The sequence below is a fragment of the Melanaphis sacchari genome, unplaced genomic scaffold, assembly GCF_002803265.2.
Source record: "Melanaphis sacchari strain LSU unplaced genomic scaffold, SCAv2.0 Contig36_pilon_pilon, whole genome shotgun sequence".
NCBI lineage: Eukaryota > Metazoa > Arthropoda > Insecta > Hemiptera > Aphididae > Melanaphis > Melanaphis sacchari.
In genome coordinates this window covers 3,624,086-3,648,971 of record NW_020271232.1, presented here as the reverse complement: position 1 = coordinate 3,648,971, position 24,886 = coordinate 3,624,086, and the positions used below count along the sequence as shown (strand labels likewise).

The 24,886-nt window shown below is 26.5% G+C and overlaps 1 protein-coding gene across 1 annotated transcript in view; it reads left to right on the top strand.

Moving 5' to 3' along the window:
• Nucleotides 1-691: 691 nt before the first annotated feature.
• Nucleotides 692-24,886, top strand: part of LOC112596933 (transmembrane and TPR repeat-containing protein 2-like) — an 83,299-nt gene continuing 59,104 nt past the window's right edge. Inside the window, exons 1-4 of the mRNA XM_025342812.1 lie at nt 692-766; nt 885-988; nt 9,293-9,442; nt 10,304-10,787. Coding sequence (XP_025198597.1) covers nt 725-766; nt 885-988; nt 9,293-9,442; nt 10,304-10,787 — 780 coding nt within the window. The 5' untranslated portion in view covers nt 692-724. The remainder of the gene's footprint in view (nt 767-884; nt 989-9,292; nt 9,443-10,303; nt 10,788-24,886) is intronic.

Below are 24,886 nucleotides of genomic sequence, written 5' to 3'. Positions count from 1 at the left end.
CTATTATAGTTGTAAGTTTTTATATTAAACAAATTAAATGTAAGAAATATTTAGTTTTGAAAATAGTACTATTAAAATAATATTTATATTTCCAACTTATTTTTTGTTTGTATTTGGAAGAACAAAATCTATTTATGAAAATGCAATAAACACGTGATTACTCATAAGTTACAATACTCAAAATAAATTTGTAATTTTTATTACTATTAAAATTAAGACTAATTTCAATATTTGTACGGTTCTTATTACAGTAGCAGCTACTCAGCTATTAAGTAGCTATTATAGGTATTTAATACGTAGAACATCACTTAATTTGAATAAATAGTTTTATTTTGAAAAATCATTAAATTATACATTCAATTATAAAATGCTCATTTATGCAATATATATTGTACTGTACATATAAGTAATTTAAGCAAAATACATATTCAATTTTCAAGTAAAGGTTTTACGGTTGATTTACTTATAATCATAAATTTGTTTTAAATTTATGATGTAAATCCGTACACTTATAAAAATGATTGATTAAATACATTATTATAATATTTTGTAAATTTCGTATTAATTATTTTATGATCATTGATAAATTGTATGTGATTACTATCTATATGTACAATAGGCGTCCTTACGCAATTGAAAATCGAGCGCATGCGCTGAAGGGACACTGGGTGGTTCTGCTTTGGAAGGACTGCTGAGTGTGTTGCTATTCAGTCACGTTGCCGCGATGGTCTCGGCTACCCCTGTGCCGGTCAAAAAGCCAAATCGAGTACGTAATAAAAATAATTAAAAGAAAAAATGGGAAAAATAAATCTAATGTTTATGAATTTTCTCTGCAGCATAAAAAATAAATAACGTTCATTAAATGTATCCTATATTATTTTCAGATAAAACGTTATTTTAATATCGACTATCATTTATTGATATGTTGTTCACTGGCGATTGCTGTGTACGTAAATACTCTGAATGCTGGGTTCGTGTACGATGACAAGTAAGGCTATATGAATATTATTTATTTTTTTTAGAGTATTATATACCTACTATTAATTTATATATCATAGGTACCTACTCATTACCAAGTGTATAAAATATATGCATATAATGATTTGTGATAATTAATTACATGATTCCTTTTTTTAACATCTACAACAGGCATATCAAACACGTGACTCACGGGTTGCATGTGGCCCTAAGCTCATTTTTTTGTGACCCGTGGCTACCAATATAAATGAAAAAAATAATAATAATGATAAAATATTTATGCCATTTCACAACTATCTTGGATTTTTAGAAAATGATTTATTTGGTATACATTACTTTATTGTCTTATCTTCTAATACATTAACAATAAAGGTTATTGTTAATACAATAACCTTTTTTAATTTAGTTATATCTGCTGTGTTCGTAAACGTAAAGAATAAAATTAAAAAAATTTTATGAAATATTTATTTTTTGTTAAATTTTTATCTGCGGCCCAGCCCGCATAGTCAACTACTCAATATATTTGGTCCACTTGATACTTTCAGTTTGACATGCCTGATCTACAAGAATTATATTTAAATACATAGAATAGTCAATTTTTTTTATTAATAAATGTATTATAGAATAAAACATTTTTTTCTATAATAATTTAAATTACGTCATTTTATACTTCATATTATATTAAGTCAATATACATTTTTTTAAAATTCAATTATAAATATTAACCAATAAACTTCAAACATAACTTATTAGAATATGTCGACATTAAGAAATTATGTCGACTTCATATTAATAGTTTGGTATTATTTTAATTTTCTAGTTTATTGAATAAATAAAAGATTAAATACTTTTATAACATAATATATTTCTTTTAAATTAACATATTTTTCATTAAAAAATGAATAAATGAATATTTTTTTATATAGTTTCTTAGTATATATTGTATAATGTATAGTATGGTTAATACAGAATAACAAATTAATATGATAGTACATTATTAAGTTGTAATTATTATGTAATAAACAAGTAGATAGATACCTACTTATATATTAAAAATAAATTTAAGCACTAGGATCAGTCCCTAATATCATATAAAATACCATACCATTCGAATAAATGACACTTAATAAAAATAAATAAAATAATATAGTTGTAATATAATGATAGCGTTCACATTTATTTAGCGTTATATTATTTAATGATACAGCTTTATTACAAATTCTGGAAGTCATATTGTTATTTTAATACGTCTTATAACAGATCTTCAATAAATATTCTTATGTATTTGGAGACAATTTCAAGAAAACAGCGGTTTTGTACGTTTAAGCTATAAAAATATTTTTTTTTTGGTATTAGTTATAGGATTTATGGTAAGTATACCATTGTGTGGTAACATGGTAATGGGAAAAAAAGCAATCGTGAAATTTTCGATTACGTTTTCATTTTTTTTGTGTTGTCCCGAGTAACTCGTTTTGTTTTTACCACTTTTTTTATTTAAAAGTTTGGCGCGCGTTACAGCATTATAATTTTATTGTAGTTAATGCAAAATTCCTAACCGTATAGCGGCAATCGCATTTGTTCTCTTGGCCACATATCGCATACAAATTACTACATTACAACAATAAAATCCCATAGACTAAACTAGACGATGATAATATGAAAATCAAACACGAAAATTATCCTAATTTTTACTCTAAATCTTATTTGTAATAATTATTATAGCTTTAAACCGCGATATTCAAATTAAAGCTAAGAAACCACGGTATTACGCTTTTGATACTTTAAACACTTTAATGATACACTGTTTTATGTATTTTATTAACGCCTATTCGGTAATTCGGTATAAAAATTATTAGTTATCTATCATGTCTTTATACCAATAACATTTGCCTGTCATATTTTTAAATTTGACATGTGTTTTAGTAGTATATTAATGTAACTACATAATTTCTATGATTTTTCTATTTAATACTATAACTTACAAATAGAATTAATTTTAAAACGTATGTAACTATAGTATATGTTTTTAAATTTAAATTCGATGCTTTGAGTTATTTTTTTCATTATAATTATCATTGATAATATCGTGTAGAATTTAAACTTTTATGATAAAATAATTTGTATTAAATACAACAAAAATAAAAATTTATTCTCTTCATTCTTAAATTAACTAATAAATTCCACGTGTTACAGTAGATATTATAATATCCGTGGTTACATATCTTTCAAAATGTTTAAAAAACGCTTTTTATTTAATAAAAATAAATAAATGTGAAACCGGTTACAAATATGTATCAGTTACGTAAATGTAAGTTTAATTAAATTAACTTATTTTTGTTTTGATGAAAAAATAAAATGTTATATGTACTTGTTCTCAATAAAACATGCAACAAAAAGTTAACATTTTTTTATTACTTCTATATTATATATATATTATGTACATTATTTACTGTTTTGGCTCATCTACAAGTATAAGAATTCTTTGATAAAAATGAATAAAATGAATTATGTAATTTTAATATATTTAATTATTGAATTGTTTTACCATGTACAACTTAATTGAAATGACTTTTTTAAGCCTTTTATAATCAACTACATATCGTATATGAAATATTTTACTAACTAAATAATTTTAAATAGTGAGCTGTACAAGATTTTAACTGCTTTAAATTAATATTTGTACTAATATATACTTTTTATGTGAAGGTTGTCGAATTATATATACATGAATACAATATATTATAATTTAATCATCTTTCTTATTATATTTGTGAGTTAACTATAAAAATTAAAAAACCTTTACATTTTATTACTTGATATTAGGTAATTTATAATTATGTAATGTTTTATAATTTCATTGAAGAATTTTTTTTAAAAACTTTCTTGTCAGATTTTAATATTTTTTATTCCTCAGAATGAATCTTTTAAGTAATTTCAACAAATAAAAATATTAATAATATTTATTCATTTTCCAGTTAACCCAAATTATGAATATTAAACTAAAACATAATATTCCGCTACATATTTATCTAATTACCCTTGAACGATTTATATTCTATAAAGCCGTATCGTTTAAATGTATATTTTAATTAAAAAACATTAATAAGTCTTCCTAGGTATAAACGGCCATTCTTAGGCATTTAATATTACCTATCAGCTAGTTTGGGTATCACATCATAGTTATTCGACACCAGAATAGTTGCAAAAAAAAAAAAAACGAAAAACTCCGAACATTGAAAACCAATCGATGTATTAAATTTTGTTTGTGCAATAACAAGAAAGTATGTGCATATTATGCCTATCAAAAATAAACGTGTAAAACGTAAAGAAACGGTTTTCCCTCAATGAAAGCAATATTTTATTCCGCAGCTGGGTTCCCCGTTATTAAACGTCGGAGCGATTTAATGACAAATTAATGTACCACTCTCCCCCGTCGTCAACCTATTGCACAGCTGCCTAGTGTATTTCTTTTTCTTATATTTGCCCGTATAGTTAATTGTTTTTTCCTCGTTTGTTTAAAACCCCGCGAGGCGTTGAGAATTAATGGCACGGGGCGCGCAGGGACAAAACAATACGAGACGGCGCGGCGATGACGGTGACGGTTGTGGGCCCAACGGGGAATATGATAGCGGAGGAACGAAACGGAGAGGAATGGCCAAGGCAAAAAAGAATAGACGGGAAAAATAAAATGAAAAAATGTCGGTATTAATTTTAATGAGCTCTGGGGATTTACTATTAAGCCTAATGAACAAAACAAGGGAAATGTAAAGGATTATCGAGACTCATTTAGACGTATTTTTTAGAAGTCTGCACCCCCTTATAGCGGGTTACCGCCACTACCGCCGACACTGTAGAAGTAGAAAATTTCCATCAGTCAACAAGATGAATTCACGTTCCCGCCGCGGATCGAGTTGGTTAGGAATAATAATAACAATGACAACTGCGACAACAATAATAACAACAACGCTGTGAAGTGCCACATTATATAATATGTGTATAGCGATCGCGGGAGACTGAGAAAATTGAATTTTTGATAAATCACTTTGGGAAGAGTATAATATATATTATGCGATACTTAATTGTACGCGGAAATTAGATTTTCCGTCCTTCTTACAACGTCATAATATAATCGTCGCCGTCATCTTAGCGTCGCGATCAACACTGTGTATTCAATTGTGTTGCATCGAGTCCGCGGCAGTTGTGGATGTTCTTCATATCTTACTCTTTCCGCGTGGTAAAGTGAATAATTCAAGTAAAACGTTCGTCATTATAATACGCTTCTTGGGGTAATTGGCATGTATTTTATGTACGCTTTGTATCACGATATACATGCGAAAACCCTCCGGCCGTTTAACGCCGCCACATTCAATTTCGTTTCTTTGTACTTGTTGTTTGTAATTACGTTTGGCGCATACCACCGCCGCACACATAAAAACTCCTATAAAATATTTTTTGGTAAAAAGACACTTCAAACTTGAAAAAAAAATATAAATTATAATATTAGTACTGTACAGAGTAAATATTTAAACGAAAACCAAAGCCCCCTTACCCGTCTACCAACATGTATTTTTCATCGAACACGGAACGCACTGCACTTCAATCGAATCCGAATGTGGTTAATCATAGAAATATAACTCAACGTTTTTGGTTATTTTCCTCAAGCCGTTAATCTAATTTGATATTTTCCGAAAAGTTTGTAGCACTAAAATGTCAACCATTGTTTTCCTTTATACGGTAATTAGCGTCGAAAACTTCCGTAGCCATGTTGGTGTAGTGGTTTTTTACTCATTGATGTGTCGTTATAGAAGTTTTCAAACACTACTAAACTAAACACCAAAACATTTCGGTAACGTGATTTTCAACATTTTACCAAAAGTTGCTTTGACAGCTATTTCTCATTAATCTGTATTTCCATTATAAATTGTATTTGTTATTTTGACCGTCGTACTATTATGGTGTTAAAACTAATTAATTACTTGCTACATTATATCTTTTCCATTTCAAAAATAAATTGTGCAATCCTAATAAAATTATTCAAAATATTGATTAGTATACTATGATTGTTATTTAAATATTTGCTATCACCCGGAACGAATCTAAACAAAATATGTTTATAAAAAAATTATCAAATTATTAAAATAATCTCATTTGGTGTTTAGATTTCATTGTGTTAAAATTCCATTCATTTTTGCTATGGCGTTTTAATTTTTAATTTTATTTTGTTGCTGTTGTTGTATAAAAGCATTAAATAATTAATTTACATTTGAATTTTATTAAGTTACTTAATAATTAAATTGATTGTCTCAAACTTTTACGGTGTTTGTTTTAATATTAATTCAGTTGACTCTGCGATAAAATAATTGTTTTACTCCATAGCTTTGGCCATAAAATAAACAATCTTGTTTGTATTTTATGAGTGATCGGCGACTTATAACATTTTAATACGGTTTCATAATATTTTAATAAATTTTTTAAGTATTTTGGTAAGTTTTGAATAGCATAAACTTCAATTTCAGTAGAAAATTATATACTTATTTATAATGTAATAACATTAAACATACCTCTCAAGTTTTGATATATTATTGGTATATCAGTTCGAAGTTAATAGAATAAATAAACATATCAATCAAACTGATTTATTTCCTTAAAATATTCAAACTATCGTACCAAGTTGTAAATTTAAAACATTTTTTTTTTTTAAATTGGTAATTTTTTAAGTCACTGAAATGATGATTTACAGTTAACAAACAGAATATATTTTTAACAGACATGAAAGTTTAATTTTTAATTAAATACGAAATTTATTTAATACCTATATAAAACAAAGTATTAATTCAATAACTTATGAAATTGAAATCATATTTAAATTTGATAATCATAAAATAAACTTTTATTTTGTTTTTAAATCGCCAAACATTTATTATTTATATATTGGCAAATAATAACAATAATTTTTTTTATGGGATATTATATTTATATGTTCTAATATGATGCTTAACATCCTACTAGAGATTATTAATTACCATAATATTTTACTTCTTTAAATGTATATTGCATGTTAAATGAGAAAATTTAAAATTTAAACATATTTATGTGTATAATTGTATGTCCTTTATTTGAAAATTGACAATGAAGTCCTAATATATGTGTATTAACCCTTAATTACGGTACGTGGTAAAAATAAAATACTTTGTGATAGAAAAAATTAAGAAAATTCGAAACAGATAGTAATTTTGCGGCAAAAATTGTTGCGTGATTGTATAAACTTATTTGGTGATAAATGATTATTGAAAATTATAATGACCGCAAAAAGAGGGGACATCGTGCTAATGACAGAGTCCTCGTGAATAGTGTGGGCAGACAAATACAAAGTAAATCGCATTGTATCTCGTTATGAATATCATCATTTCTTTATGGTAATAGTATTCCTGTTTGTTATTCAAGACCAGCAGCTTCCGAACCACGTTATTATTATAAGATTTGTTCGTTGCGAGGATAGGGTGAAAGTGGAAAAAAAGGAAAAAGGATCGTTAACGAAGGGATTATTTTACTGGGCTCTACTGGCAGTCATTTCTCTTTGAAACTTTATTCTGTCTTTGATGTGAATATAAAAATGTATATAATACTCGTGAATATACTCGCACAGGTACATAATGCTCAGGAAATTATGTTGGTGAGTCGTTGGCCCTCATTCAAAATGTCGTAAAAGCTGCTCTTTTGCAAATACTTCCTTATAATAAATCTTTTTCTTGTATTTTTATTTTATTATTATTATTATATACAATTTTTTATGTATATATAATGTTTCTAATAAAATACTTCTGTACTAAAGATGTTATCTTGTCAGTTCTGAAACCACGAAAACTCTTTGAAAACTTTGAATAGCAGTCTAACCTTCAATAAAAATTTAAATGTTGTGTTCATGATAAATAAATAATAATAACAAAAAGATCTAAAAAATTATACGCCAACTTTCGAACGTAATTTATATGCAGTTCATGCATTTGATGACGGCGAGATAACTTACTATTACGAAATACAATTTGAATAAACTTATTACTGATAAGATTTCTTATCAAAAAAATTACAACAATACTCTTGTGAAAATGGGAAGTATACCTCTATATTATATTAAAGTATAAATTTAAGATATTACGGAATACAGATTCGAATAATTTAATGATTTTACATTTAAATTATTTTCTGAATGCTTTAAAATATTGTGTGACTTGGGCATTTAGAGTCCAAAGTTGAGCATTAGCACTATATCTTATGAATTTGATTATATTTAAAAAGTAAAGCTACTGTTTGTAAATTTAATATTCTCAGAAAAAGATAATAGGTGATAAGGACTGGAACTAAATAAATCTTAAATTCCGGAAGAAATACTATTATTTCCTTGTTCGTTAAATGGTTTTTAAAACAGTATTTTTCTTGGAGATGTTTATTTCAAAAAATATATATTAAGTACATAAATACATAATCAATTGGATTTTAAATTGTTGTTGAGAATCCTTGCACTCACTTTAGATTAGTAAGCATATTAAATAATTATATAGTAGTGTAAGCAATATGTTTATTTTTTTTGTGTAAGCGATGCGTCGCCAAGACAAGTAGACGTAGAATAAGCAGCAGTCGTGCATAAGAAACCGATTCATACTATACTATGTTTTTATTGTATATTCTTTATAATTAATTAAGTAATAAAAGTTTTTTTTTAAAATACACAGGTTTTTGTGTAGTGTTTAAAATTACAACCAGAAAGATAATGAACTCTGTATAACCAATAAACTTTTCGGCCTTAACTGAAGGAGTATATAACATTGTATATTTTAATCTTTAATTTAAATAATAAATTTCTGTTAATACATATTATTTATATATTATTTAAAATCATTGTTCTTGTCACAATCGACTTGTAGTGTCGTAAAATTAAAAAAAAAAAAAAACCTGGGAAGTCACTGCTATATATTAAGTGTCAAATATACCTACTATCTAGTCGAAAATAGGGAACTGTAATGTATATGTTTAAGTTGAATTAATTGATAAATCATTGCATACGAAAAGCGATTTTTAACTAAAACAGTTATGGATATTTTTATTTATGACTTTCCGAAATATTAATTAAAAACAATTGTCTATAAGAAAAAAATTCTTAAAATTAAAGTAAGAAACATTTTTACTACTTTAAAAATTGATAAATGACAAGAAAAAAATTCACATCATTCATTATATTAAATGTTCCAATAAAATAACAAAATATGCATGGTAACATATTTTAACATACTAATGGATTGATTTTTTTGATTTTCAGTCAAGCGATAATAGCGAACGAAGACATAAGACCGTCAACCTCAAGCTCCAATCTTTGGTGGAATGACTTTTGGGGCACGCCAATGGGTACGGGCAATTCGCATGGATCGTATAGACCAATCACCGTTCTAACGTACAGATTCAATTACAGGTAAGCAATGTTTACGTTTTGAAAAAAAAAAAAACTATTAGTGAATCAGACTTGGTTAAACTTACTTAAATAATAATAATAATAATAAGCATATTTTCAGTTTTCCTCGAATTCTCATAGTAACTGATCGCTTAGGTAGTATAGTAACACTTAGTTATAATAATTTAAGTACCTTCTTAAGAGTAGTAGACCAATTTCTTTTGAAATACAATGTCCAAGATTAAGATCAAAATAGTTTGAAGTAAAAAAAAATAAAATCTGTTGCATAAAAAAATAATAACAATAAACCTGACCGTTGTATGTTATTTCGGATTTTCATACTTTTCTATATTAAAACAATTCGTTATATAATATTAACGCAATTACTATATTATAACCCACACAGCGATTTTATGTCGCGCACTTGGGCTAAAAATACCGTAGTCGTAGAACACTAACTTAACGTATAAATTTATAAGAGTAAATGTAAAAAAAAATTGATAAATGACACCCACTTCGCATGTTTACCGGACCAATAATACCTGCAATAGAATAAAAAAAGATGTTCAATAATTTATGTTATTTTTAACTTTTAATCGTTACATAGTCAAGTTCAATTGGTATTGATTTAGAAAAAAACAAACATAATAACACTAAAACTCGCGAAAACGTTACACAATACGAATTACGTAATAATAATATCGGTAAATAAACGATACGACGATGACGTGTAATAATAAGTTGAAAACATCTTTTTTCGTCGCGCGGCCACGTTCGCTGTGCGTACTGCAAATAATTAATGATTTGTAACAACAATATAATATATCGTAATAGCGAAACCGTTTTTTTTTTTTCAAAGTATTTATGCAATGCGTTTCGTAGGTTTTCGGGCCTGAAGGCCACTTCATACCATGCTACGAACGTGGCGCTACACGGGCTGGCCACCGGCCTGGTACTGACCGTTGCCCGGACGGTGACGTGCCGGCGCGGCGCTCTGCTGTCCACCACCCTGTTCGCGGTGCACCCAGTGCACGCGGATGCCGTGGCCTCGGTGGTCGGCCGAGCCGACGTGCTGTCGTGCGTGTTCTTCTTGCTGTCGTTCCTGTGCTACGGCCGGCACGTGCAGGCCAGGGACGGCCACAGGTACCATCGCGGCCAACAGCAGCAAGGGCCCGCGGGCTGTCGACGGTCGCAACCGTGCTGCACCAAAACCGGAGCCGGACGTCCGATGACTGCTTACCTGGTGTTCTGCGTGCTTTTCGCACTCCTGTCCATGTTGTCCAAGGAAAACGGCATATCCGTGATGGCCGTGTGCATCGGATACGAACTCATGCTGCGGCTAAGGTCCATCAAGAGTTGGAACAAGGTAAGTGGTAACACAGTAACGTAGTAATCGTATAATAGGTCATATCGCATTATTTATTTTATAATTACACACAGTCAATACGTATGATATGATAATATTGAAAATTTAGAATAATAATGTGCGAATAAATGATTTAAAATTATGAAATCGCAATCGTCAAAAGCATAAATATGTATAGTACCTACGTTTTCTCTGCAGCGTTAAACGGTAGAAAAGTATGACGTCTAGACGCCAACGATGACCGGGCCGATTATTAATGCTTGACGCTGCAGGGAAAACCGTATTTTTCATTTTATAATAAAAAAAAATCACCAATTACGACCTGAGGTCATATTTAGATTATATTAAAATCATTAAAATATACTTAATAAATAATAATAATATAATATAAATAAAACTAAAAAAAAAACCAAATTAATTACCGATGAATCAAACACTTCATAATCATTCATTAAAAGATTTAATAAGATATAAACAATAGTATTTAATTATGTGAATCGATAAAATAGAATCTAATACATATGATAACTGTTGATTCGATTATAAATTTACTGAATTTAATATTATTGATTATATTATGACATTTATAACTTAGGTAGACAAATTATTTTATAATTTATTAGATTTTTATCTATTAATTACTTTTTTTTTGCTTATAGTAATCGATATTTTACAATTGCTTATTTTGTTATGTTCATTCTTCATTTATTTTAATATTAGCTGATGGTGGTTTTCAGGCTGAAAATATTATATTATTTTTATTTTTTTTATTAAATATATTATACTTTTGACGATTGTAAATAATTATTATACCTAAATTATGTATTATCATTTTGTTAGTTATACTATATTATAACTGTTATATATATATACATATAAACAGTAATATCGATCGTTTAACTACCTACCTAATTTCTTAATCATAATACATTAAATAAAAAGCACCATATACGCTAAAAGTCGTCGTAAACACTTATTTTACTTGAAAGCTATGCGTTTAAAATGTGAAAACATCGTTATAATAATATCGTAATATTATGTATTTAAAATGAGTATTTAGAACCATATTTTACACTATATCTACGAGAATCCCACGTATGATCGTATTTGATCTGGCGATGCGTTTATTGTTGCTAGGAGAGAACATATTAGATACTATAATTGAACTATAATTCTATAAATAATTTTAAAAGAATTGAATGTCTTAATTTGTAAATAATTGCCATAATATTCTTAAAATTCTTACCAGGTTGCATAAAAAATTGATGAATTTAATGATTCATTAGAACTTAATGGATGAATCATGAGCTACTATTTAATGTTTAAGGAGCAATTAGCTCACTATTGATTCAGTTCACTGAACTATAGTGATTGTATTTATACCCTGACATTAAAGTACTTATGTCTTGATAGCAGTATTGTGCAATAGCTAAATTTAGTTAATTATATGTATCTAGATAAATTACAAAATTGGTAGTTATCTTCCATTTAAGATAGAAACTATGACCATTTATATCTGTATCACCGTTTAAATTATTTAATATTGATTAATACTTAGAATTGATTTAAATGAAACTTATACCAGTATTGACATTTTCTACATAGCAATAAAAATATCTGTTACTAAATTATAATTTTTAATAATTAGATGTAAATAAAATGACTTCATTTCTATCTACATAAACTAAATTTTATTATAATCTATTTATAACTAGTGGAGTTTTGAATTCATATGATATCTTATCCATACCTCAATTAAAAAAAAAAACAGACAGATACAAAAGAGATGTTATAAGTTATCAAAATTATTCACATTATGAATATATAAACGAAATATAATATTAATGAATCATATCATTATAAACATACTATTTTTAATATTTAGAGTTTGACTCACCATCATAATAGTGATAGAATAAATATTACACTTATTAATCAAGTGTTTCATCACTAATCGAGGTGTTATCTAACTATTCAAAAAGTTGACGAACATTAAACCATAGATAGTTACCAAATAACACCTGAAAAACCGAATATTACGTGATTTTAGTTACGTTAAAATTAATAAACTATTTTAACTTGAAAAGCACATCATTAATGTACGTAATATTCAACTATATGTGTAGGTCGTTAATTAAAATAACTTATTATTAATGACAATACAATTTCCATAATTAAATTACTGATATTACGTAAACATTTACTGTAGGTATATATAAAATTGGTCAATAGTCTTAATTAATGATGTATTCTCAAATCTCAATCAATATTAAATAACATGTTCACAGGCTATATTAAATTTTAAGATGAGTCCAAGTACTGGTAATTGTAATTTAACAATTAAATTTCATATATTATAATAATTATTTATAACAAAGTAGATATCTTCGTATAAAATAATATTATACATATATAGTTTAGTTATTAATAAATGATAACTAAAAAGTACAATAAAATTGGCTATAAAGTGTTTAATTATTGATGAGAAACATTATTTTAATTATGAATATTGTAAAAACATTAGTTGCTGGTTAGGTATAAATTATTCAATAAATACTACCTATATTTTTTGAAATAAAAATTATGTAAATATATTTATTCATTTTTAAAATATGTTTTGTATGGCATGTATCCTATATGATATATCTATATAAATAAATATGAAATGGAAATATTTTCATGCATATTCTCTAAAACTTATCATTCAAATATCTTGATTTTTTTTTTTTTTTTTTTTTTAATGAAAGAATACACTGCGAAGCAGTTTTAAGCTGATTTTTAATTCTATAAAATAATAAAAAATCGAGTAATTAATTTTTTAAATAATCAATTAACATTTACATATAGATATTTTTCTTTTTGTCCGTGTTACCAATTATTAGTTATTACCTATAAGAAATTAGTATTTTAGTGAATATTTGATGTAGTTTAATTGCAAAACACTTTTTTTTTGTTTTTGGTTCACATCATTGAAATTTTGTGAGTTGTTGGTTTTTGGTCTAGAATAAAAAAAAATCAAAATTGGGTCGTTTAAAAAAAAAATAATTTAAAAAAAAAAAATTTGCTGTTAAATAGTTAAAAAAGAAAGCAACGTCGGGTGGGATACCTATGTTAAATAGAAATGTTGGTAATATCATTTATACACCAAATCAATCATAAAATCAAAAATATTTATCCACACGCGGTACACTAAATGTTAGTATTAACATTAGCTGGCAACCAAATTTAACACGGATGCATTTTGTACGACTAAAGAAATGCACGGTAATAACTAGTGTAGGTATATGTATATATATATGCGTGGGTATGTGTGTGTGTGTGTGTGTGTGAAGTATACAAAATATTATATATCTTGAAAAATATTGTGAATATTATTTCAAAAAATATGATAATTCTAAATGCCAGCAATTTTTTGTTTATAACAATAATTTATTGCTTTGTTATACATTATGTACGTATAATAGGCATTATTCTATTTAAAAAAAAATAAATAAATTATAATATAGTTTAATAAAAATTAAAAATGGCAATTTCGATCGATTCATTTGATTTCTCGCCTCCCTGCGCAATTCAATATCGTTTCATTGTTTTCACTACTTATGATACAAGATTACCGAAACGCACAAAATTACAACATTAATGATGATTGTATAATAAAGTAATAATAATTGATTTCAGCTTTATTAAGTAAAACATAATGGGTAGTAAAGTATTGTATATTTTACAATATTATTAGTTCTAGAACATCTGAAATGATTATTGGATATAATGAATAATTATTATACGATTTTTTAGGTTAAAAACAATTCATCAAAACCATAACATTACGCAAATAAACATAGTATTTTAGTTTTTTCAATTTGATTCTGTATAAAAATATGTTCCACATTTTCACGATTATTATATTGTATTTATTTGGACTTAATTTGTTTGTGAGATAAAAATTCGTAGTTTTTGTCTTTAGGCTAGTGGCATGCATATATTCTACGTCAAAAATATGTTTTATCGATTTTCCGTTAATAATAATACTACGTGGTATACATATATAAACAAAATCCCATGTGGAATCCGATGTTAATTTTTGGATATTTAGATACTAAAATTCAAATCTAGTTATTTAATAATAAAAACTAAGTATTCCTACATTGTATAACTATTGATAACAAACCTTGAGTAAATATTATATAATAAGCCCTGGAATAGCCTGTATAGTCCAGTTCGACATGTACGCATTCGAACTCTTACGTAATGTAGCAAACTGAGGAGACGAATTCTCGTGATACCGAAATTATGTACGCCTAGTCGAACGTTACCTATTTATTCAATGTAAATTGTTTTCTACTGTCAATATAACCTAATGACGTAAAGGCATTGTTTACAGTATAGGTATTATAATACAGGTACCGAATTTAATATTGACAAGTCCTCGTGCAGGAACCTTTGAAATCCGGGTAGTATCAGTATACATATTCGATCCCTCGACAATGTACTCCGAGAGGTCGGGCATACACCTATATGCAAATATTATATATATATCATACGTTATGTATGTGTGTGCTATTATACACTCAGTGCTTTGTGCGTGTGTTTGTTCACAATAGCTTCCGGTTATAAACTGCAGCAGTGACTGCTTACTGGTTGGAGGATAGTATAACATTAATATGTATAATAATGCTACGGTTCTATATTATGTAATATCGCGATCGCGTCGAAATTGTGCGTAAAAATATTAAATAATTAAATTGTTTGCCTGAAATACGACAAAATATGGAGAAGGGATGGCGTGGTTTGGCGCATTGGAAATTACAAAAAAATTAAATTTATATATAATATATGTATATTACTATAAAACCTAATCGAAGGTCCACCCGGTCGTGTATAATTACGCATTGAATATCGCACACGAATCGAATAAATTAAAAACCGAGCGCGACACACAGGCCCATGGTGCATACCTATATTATACGTGAAATAAAATCAAATCGGTGAATTACGTTCACGAATATCATGTTAACGTCGAGTCGTACACATTTACCCTAATGACGGGGTCGTCGTTTCATATTTTAGGATTATAAATTCCAAACCATCTCCGTTGTTTCGTGATCGAAATAATGAACGTCGAACGCACTCGAGAGATTTTATTTATGTATACCTCTATGTATAGGTTATATATTATAATATTAAATATGGGAAAAACGTGATGACGGCGGTGGTTGCGGCGTTGGCAGTGTCAATTTTATATTATTATTTATTGTATAAAATAGGATAGGTACGTAATATCATAATCATTATTACGCGTGATAATTTTTATTTGATTTCATATCGTATTACTATAATACCAAGTATAGGTATAATAGTGAATAGTGGTAATGTCAACGTCACTACCGGCGTCGCTTGCATCGGTAAAGGTAGTTTATACCAAAGGCTAAATAGTTAAGGTAGTTACCACCATTGTGTTCTAATAAGTTAATTAACTTAAGATTCATATATATATATATATATATATATATATATATGTATTATAGTAATAGTTATATGTATATATACTGTTTGACGGCTGTAGCGTAAGAAAATAATACCACGATATACTTAATTTATTATAATACTTAATATTATGAAATATTATGATATGCAATAATGTATATTCTGTCGTAAATTGTAGCTAGTTATTATTTTATTAGCTATTGTGTTAAATTCAAAATAAAAAAATATTTTATAAGTTACTTACATGTTATTAGATAATGATTAACTGCATTTATGACCTTTTGCACCAGATCGACATGATACTTATAAAAATCGAAAAAAATAATTTAACCCTACCATTATAAAATATTTATTCATATATCAAAAATTGTAGTTAATTGATAACCTAACAATATATTTCAATTATTGAGCACACATATTTGGTACGCTTAAATGTATAAATAGTATTTATTAAAAAGGTAATGATAAAAATAACAATTTAATAAAATGTATTTTGATCGAATAATCATTTTATGCGAAATTTAATTTTGGATAGATTATTGTAACATTATTTTCATTTACTATTGATTCCGTCAGAATGGAATTCTTTATTAAAAAACTTTTGCGTGTATGTTTTTTTTTTTTTTTTATGTCAAATGAAACAACACCATTAACTTGGTGAGACAAGGCGTTCGACAAGAGAAAACGGAACAGGGGTAGAAAAAAACAATTCGATCAAAAGCCATTATAGTCGCGCGTTCGCAATTCACCTATACTGTCAAACAGTCGCGGATGGTATATGCTGCACATTCGATTAGGAACTTTGCCAGCGCATATTAAACGGATATTTCTCTCGTTTCGAAAACACCACCACATCAAGGGCAATATATAAAGTCACTCGTCCACCCCTCTGGGACTACCCTTATACGTGTAAAAAAAATGTCAAGTGTAAATGTTTCTTAACACGAAGTTTTTTTTCACCGCATAATCGGATAGGCTTGTAACGCGATATCGCACGCTTTAATATTCGAGTGTAAAAGCAAACAAGAAAAACCAATAAACAAGTTAAACACAATTTGAAGCCACCACCTGATGGTTGTTTACGGATGCTTTTCAACTATGTAACGACTTTTAAACGAGTTGTTCCAAAGTGTAGTTACTTTAAAATCAGCATTACGTCTACCTCCCGCTCTATATTTTTATTAATACAATTGTATACACGAAATCTGTATCTATGGTAATGAGAGCGTTTTCCGAACGCTGCCACCACCGCCTCCAGCCGCTATATGTATAGTATGGTTATGTAAATTATGATTGTACACAATATTTCAATGCCGGGGATTATACTCTAGGGTCGATGCTTTTTGAATTCAAACTATCGTTTTAATTTTCTTTTTATTATTATTATTATTATTATTACATTTCTTTTAATTAATGGTATATATTATATCAATTATTATTTAATAAATAATTCATGGCAGCATTTAGCCGTCTTGAAGTCTGATGGAAAATACGAATCAAATATAGGTACACATATTTGAGTTACATTATTACAGGCTTCGATACACACTACTAATATACAGTATATAAAAATTCACTGCACGTGTTGTTTCGAAATTGTACAAACGACTCAAACGTGAAAATTGTTTATTTTTTTTCTTTCGTATTTCTATTATTTGTCTTGTTCCGTCTGTTCGTTTGTTTTACTAGATTTAGCCGATGGCTACAAGAAGTGGGGTATCCTCGTAATGGAGTCTGTTATTGACAGATAACTTTCACGATTGAAAAGTGAGTGTCCCGGACGTTCGTTTTTGTTTCTCAACACATGTCAGCCAAGTACTCCTTACCACCCATCGCATGTCCCAATATTGGAATGAAAATTATTCTTTAAGAGTCGTCTCCTATAATTTATCTTTTCTATCAACATAAAATTGTCCAAATCTATCTCCGCCCTGAATTTAACACATGTTATATATACGTATACTTACTTATAGTACATTTATACCTATATCATAGCATTTCTTTTTGTGAAATTCAAAGTATTATTTATTGTATATACAGTACACATATAAATTAAATATCTTTAATTTTATACTCGTTAACCTTTTTTTTTCAAGTGTATAAAAAATTTAAGTTGGAAGTTATTTTTATTAGTGTGCTTATAGTTAAAAACTTCAAGTTTAATAAAAAAAAACCAACACAACTTTAAAAATCAAATATTTTAAATAAAATAATGGAAATAACTTTAAGAGTAAAAATTAAGAAGTGTGCAACATAACACACAAAAGGCTCTTATTATTATAATATTTTTAAAATTTTTTTACGATATTTAGTGTTATTAGTGTTATTACAATCAAGATAGTGTGGAAAAATTAGTATAATTATTCCATATTCAATAGTGAAATTATTAGATTTTCTAAAAAATATTTAATCTTGATTGTTTTGAAAGTTGTTTTCAGGTATCATATTTCTGATACTTGATGCAACAGTATACATATTATTGTTACCATTTACAACTGAAATTTGAGCATCACCCTAACAATAAGGGTCATGTAGATTTTTTTTGACACTGGTCCATTGGAAAAAAACGAGAAAAGTGATCTTTGAAATAACATTCGATGTTACTCGAGGATTTTGGTACTCGACTGTCAGAGTAAAATGATTTGGGATTGAGTCGATAGAAGTCGGTCGAGGAAGGGAGCGTATAAGCCGATTGAAGTGTTCTTATATGCATGCAAACACAGTACTACAGTACATACACATTACACAAAAAATATACCGCGTATGATGTTGGAGAAAAATTGCTAGGAATGGTCCAGAGACATATTTCAATAGAAAAAGAAAGAAAATCCCACACATACACGTTTATATATATATATATATATATATATATATATATATTGAATTATTATATTGAATATGGAGGTACTTATATTGGTTGTGATGTGAACGGAACCGGCTTAAAGAGCTTACATCATACATATATATTATACATGTACATATACGTGCTGGGATATGGAATTATGTAAGGATGGACATTTTTATATGGCAATACCTACATGGCTACATGGATATATACTCTGCAGTATGTAGTTACTTTTTTGTAGTCCGACATAATGTAATTCCTTTTTACATGCCAGTCTAGACCAAATCTTTTTTTTTTTTTTTTGGAAGGAGAGCTTTGTGACCGATGAAAATTCTTCATTGGGATTTATAAATTGCACGTTATAATATTATACATAGAAGAATACTACTAGCCCTTTTTCGCAACACTGCACAATAGTCATAAACGTCCTTTTATTTTATTTAAAAAATAACTTTTTTTCTAAGATTTCGAATTACATATAATCCGATTTTAAATGTTTTACCAAAGAAAAAGTAATATTACATTCTCTATTCATTCGACGTTTCATTAAACAAATGTTTATATAGATCCCATGATAAAAATTATTTAATATTTGTACTTATTGATATTAATGATAAAAATGAAAAAAGATCAAGTTTTAATATTTTATAAGCCAAAGAAATAAATTAATAATTACGCACACAATTTTATTTCAATACCGTATTAATCTGGTATTATATTTAAAACTACTTATTCCTCAGAAATTGATGGAATTATCAATGTGGAAAAACATATTTACACAGTATTGGTAAATATTAAATATAAAGCCTTTAGAAGTATACATTTATTATATAAAATGCATTTTCTCTACAATAACTGAAAAAATTGTTCAAACATTTAAAATTAATAACCATTCAGTATTAGCTATGAAAAAATATTTTATGTTTTATTTTTAGTATTATTTAAAAATAAATAATTGTTTTATATTATACAAGTACATATTAATTAAAGTACATGCAATTACTAACTAAAACTTTAACTTCACGTAAAAATATTGTCTTTAACTTATGAGTTAAATTAATTAAGTTCATCTATTTTGTTTTTCTGTGGTTAAAAATTTTAACGGCTATTAATATTATGTTTTATCATAGATAATTCTTTAAAAATAGAATTTTTTTAAATTAAATTAATTCAAATTATTTAGTATGTAAATTTTGGACACAAACTTAAAGTAATGTTTATTTATTGAGCATTTTTTTTAAAATTGCGTTGAAATACTCTTTGTAAACAGTTAATAAATTCGTAAACGGTCCTGACATTAGTTTTAGAGTCACATATACACAGAGGTTACTTTTAAAATGTACAGAGTTCAAAAGTTTTACAGAAAAAATTTAAAATAATATTATAAAATGTTAACAAACGCATTTTTATAATTTAATTTTGACCGTTGTATAGTAGATGACTTCAGTTTAATTTAGATTTAACTTTATTTCAATATCAATTGTTGATTTTAAAAATAAAAACTTTACTTGAATTATATATTTAATGAATTAGTATTTAATTTTTTCATAAAAATTAAAAGTACTAAAATTTATAGTACATATATACCTTCCTGATGACAAATGTCAATTTAAATTAACATTGTATTACACTTTGTATCGTCCTATATCTTTTCCATACCTTACAATTTTGTCATATGTTGTTTTAGAATGATAAAATATTATATCATAAACTCAAATGTGACATCCTAGTGAATAAAGATAAATAATTTAAGAATTTTAATTACTCTCTTATCACACAAACAAGTTTAACAATATAAATAAAACTGTAATAAAAACAAAAGTATATTAAAATCAAGCAGATATAATTATGAATGTTATAAATACTTAGATTATCTCTTGTTGGGAGTAGAAAGATTCATACATTTTAATGGACATCGTATACCTAATTACAAATACAAAACGTAAAGATGAATAATTAAGCATAAGAAAAGTTTACAAAATGTATCTTTTAAACTTTGTTAAACCTTGTTTCAGTCAATGGTCACTACAAATCCAAAATTATCTTTGTTTTAAAATATAATACATTATTAATTTACCTACACTTTTAATTATTGCTATTATTTTCATACTAAGTGAATAAATTATATATTTTATAAGTTTCATAAGTCGTTTCAAACAATTCATAGGAAATTCAAAATTTCTATACTATACTTAAAATACCATAACTATGTGATATTTAATATATTTAATTAAATTCAATACCTAAGAACTTAATAATTCGTAAAATTAAATTTTAGTTCATTAATTTTAATGTTGAATAGATTATCAAATTTAATAATGAATCACTGTTAATTATGTTTTTTTATATAAGATTCATCATTCAATAGATTATTATGTGATAATTTTATAACTATATATGAATTTTAATTATTTATTCATCTACGGAAGACCAACGTTATTATTAAAATCGTATTATATAACAAAATTTGGTAATCACAAAAATGTATTTATAAAACTTTGTTTATAGTTGGCTTTTAATTTAATTTTGTTATGTTTCCATTTAAAAATAATATATGCAGCATTAAAAACCAATGTGATTCTTTAGTGTAAATGAAATAATAAAAACGTAATTTGGTAAATAATGTCAACTTAGAAATTAAATTGATGCGAAAAAAATTGTTTAATTTTTAAAATTATATTTGCCAAATCTTTTTGAAAATATAAAAACATTATGTACCTAAATCTAAATACCTTTTATTTTTAAGATTATTATTACCAACCATAGATAAATTATTTAAACAATTTATGTCACAAAAGAACAAAAAGATGTTTAATGTATTCCCACCAATCATAGTATTCTTTTTTATCTTTTAATAATGAATTTATTTAAATTGATTTTTAAAAATGTTAACGATACGTAAACACAATACTTTAAAATACCTAAATAATTTTAAATTATTTAAGTAAACAGTGATGAAACAAAGTTTTTCTTTTAAATGAAGACTATAATTTTTTACTGTTTATTCTTAAGTGGGTAATTTTTTAAAAACTTTGATACACCTAGTTTAAAATTTTAACTAGTTATTTCAAAGTCATTAAACTTATTTTGTACTTCGAATAATAATAATATCTTAAGTAATAGTTTTACATTAAATATATGTTAATTCAGTCTATAATTTATTAATTTATTAATTATTTTAAAAATAATTTTTCATGAAAATAAAATACTCTAATATTGTGTGATTTGCGTGGAATGACATAATAACCGAATAATGTGTTTATAAAATAATATTTTTACCGATTTTCGCGTATTTAAACGTCTATCCATAAAATAATAAGCACCATTTTTAAGAGGAAAGAGACAAACACAAGATATAATATCAATCATCATACACTAATTATTTTAATAATGAAACAAAAAGAACCTTATTAAGTATATTAAATTCTGATACCGGTTATTGCGATACAATTTCAGATACGCGCTGAAAGCAGCATCCGTTAAAAATTCCGGTTATGTTATAAATCCACCAGGAACACGGAATATTGATACAAACTATCAACAGTAACCACCACTATTTATGCAGTTAATAATATGGCTATTGTTATTTTTCTTTTGACAAGTCTTAGGAAAATGGTCGTTCATTGCTTGACTCATAGTATTTTCGCATTCTCTACACTACCAAAACAAATCTTTTCGTATCATCGTCCGCAAGTAAAATGTATTATATTATGATTGGTACTACGAAATTCTGACGAAAATGATTCATTTTCACGTATATAAATAAGCCAACCTTGTCACCTTAAATCGGATAAAACGTGTTACCCGCTTTTCGAAAATTACACTCCTGGGGGCCCAGTCTAGGTAAGACGCAGGTCAGTCATTTAAATTATTCACAGGCCCTCTATTGTTAGATTAGACATTTAATTAATACTGTATCTATGTAACACGTCTTATCGCTTTGTTTAATAAAATTTATTTAAAATTAATCAGTCTTTCTTGCAAAAATTAGTTTTTATTATTTAACTAATAAATTACTTACTATCTATATATTACTATATATATTGATCAATATAAACTATCTATAAAAATAAACTAATCCTTCAAACTCTTTCAATATGCAGAATCGTTTCTTGTATAGAATGAAAAATAATGAATATTACGTATTGATAGAGTTGAGTTGAAAGGGTAAACTATTTTTATAGCCTAAGAGTAGTAAAATCCTAAACACATGTATGTATGTAGCGGTATATTGTTTTTATTTTAGACGAAAATTGAATTATTATATTAATAAGAAATGCGTAAATTTTGTTATATGAAATACAAAATCACCTGTGTGACGATCTGCACAAAAAACAAAGTGTGTTTGAGTTTTATGTGAAAATTTTGTTATTGTTTTTAAAGTAAAAAATAAGTCTTTTAAAGACGTTGTTGTTATAATAATGCCATGTGAACTCTGCGCTTTCGGTTTAAATAATACACATTATGAAAAAACATACATGAAATACGAGTATGTGCGTTACAGCATTGCAAAGATTATCGTCTATCATTTGCAGTGCATCGTTTCTAAGATTAGTAATCAATTTTAACAATTTAAAAAAATTCGTAGTTGTCTTGATAATTTATTAAATATTGCAATAAAAAATATTAAACCAAATTGACTGAATAATATGTAGTATTTATTATATACATTTCCAATAAAAAATTGTACCATACATTAAAAAATATTTAATAAAGCAATAAAGCTGAATAATTTTCTAAAGATTTTCTAAAAACAGTTTATAATTTAATGTACCTATTAATTTTTATCTAAATAGCTCAAACAATTTTTAAAAGTAAAATTCAATCAACATTGAAATACACTTAATACCATTCATAAATACTATAAGTTAAATATAAATATATTTAATCTACTTATGTAATTATTGTTTGATATATATATATATATATAAATTTTATGCGTTATAATATAAACGTATTGATTCTAAATTAAAATACGAGTAATAACTTTAAATAAGTAGTAATTTTATTTAGCGATCACTATAAACTTCAATAAACATAGTGTATGTCTTTAAATTTCAATTAACTGTAATTTGTTAAATATGCTTTTTGATTTAATTTTTTGTACATTTTTTTACACGTTAGTCCATTTTGACAGGATATGAAAGCATATCAATAATTCATAACGTGACACATACTCGTAAAACATATTTTTATGGATAAAATAATTTTCTTATATTTTTTGGTGTAAATATAACGTATATACAAGTTGACAGATATAATTTGATTTGTGTGAAGATTGCAAATATGGTGAGTTTGGATCAGAGGTTGGTTCGTATTTTAAAAACACTTAGGTTGTTATTAGAATATCATTCGAGTAATCCAAAAACACACGAATTTTTATTCTAACTGTAAAATAAAAATTATTAAATTTCGATATGGGTGAACTATAGCGATAAAACCTAGAGGGTAAGAAGGCGGATTCTTTTCGAAGCACCGCCCAGACATCCTGTTGTAATATTATAAGAGTATAAAATAATATATTTAAGGTCTTCGCGTCGGTATCGAAATATACTTCTTGTACGCGTATATTAATTTAATAAATTATTGCAAATTACGAAAAACATATTGTGTATAATAATTATGTAACATATTATTATTAAATTTATTATATTACGCTGTTTCTTAATATGTAATACTTTATATGTCTGAATTCATATTCACGAATCATTGATAAATAGAAACGATTTAGAAAGCCAAATTAACAGGCGTGTAACGAAATCGTGTCAGT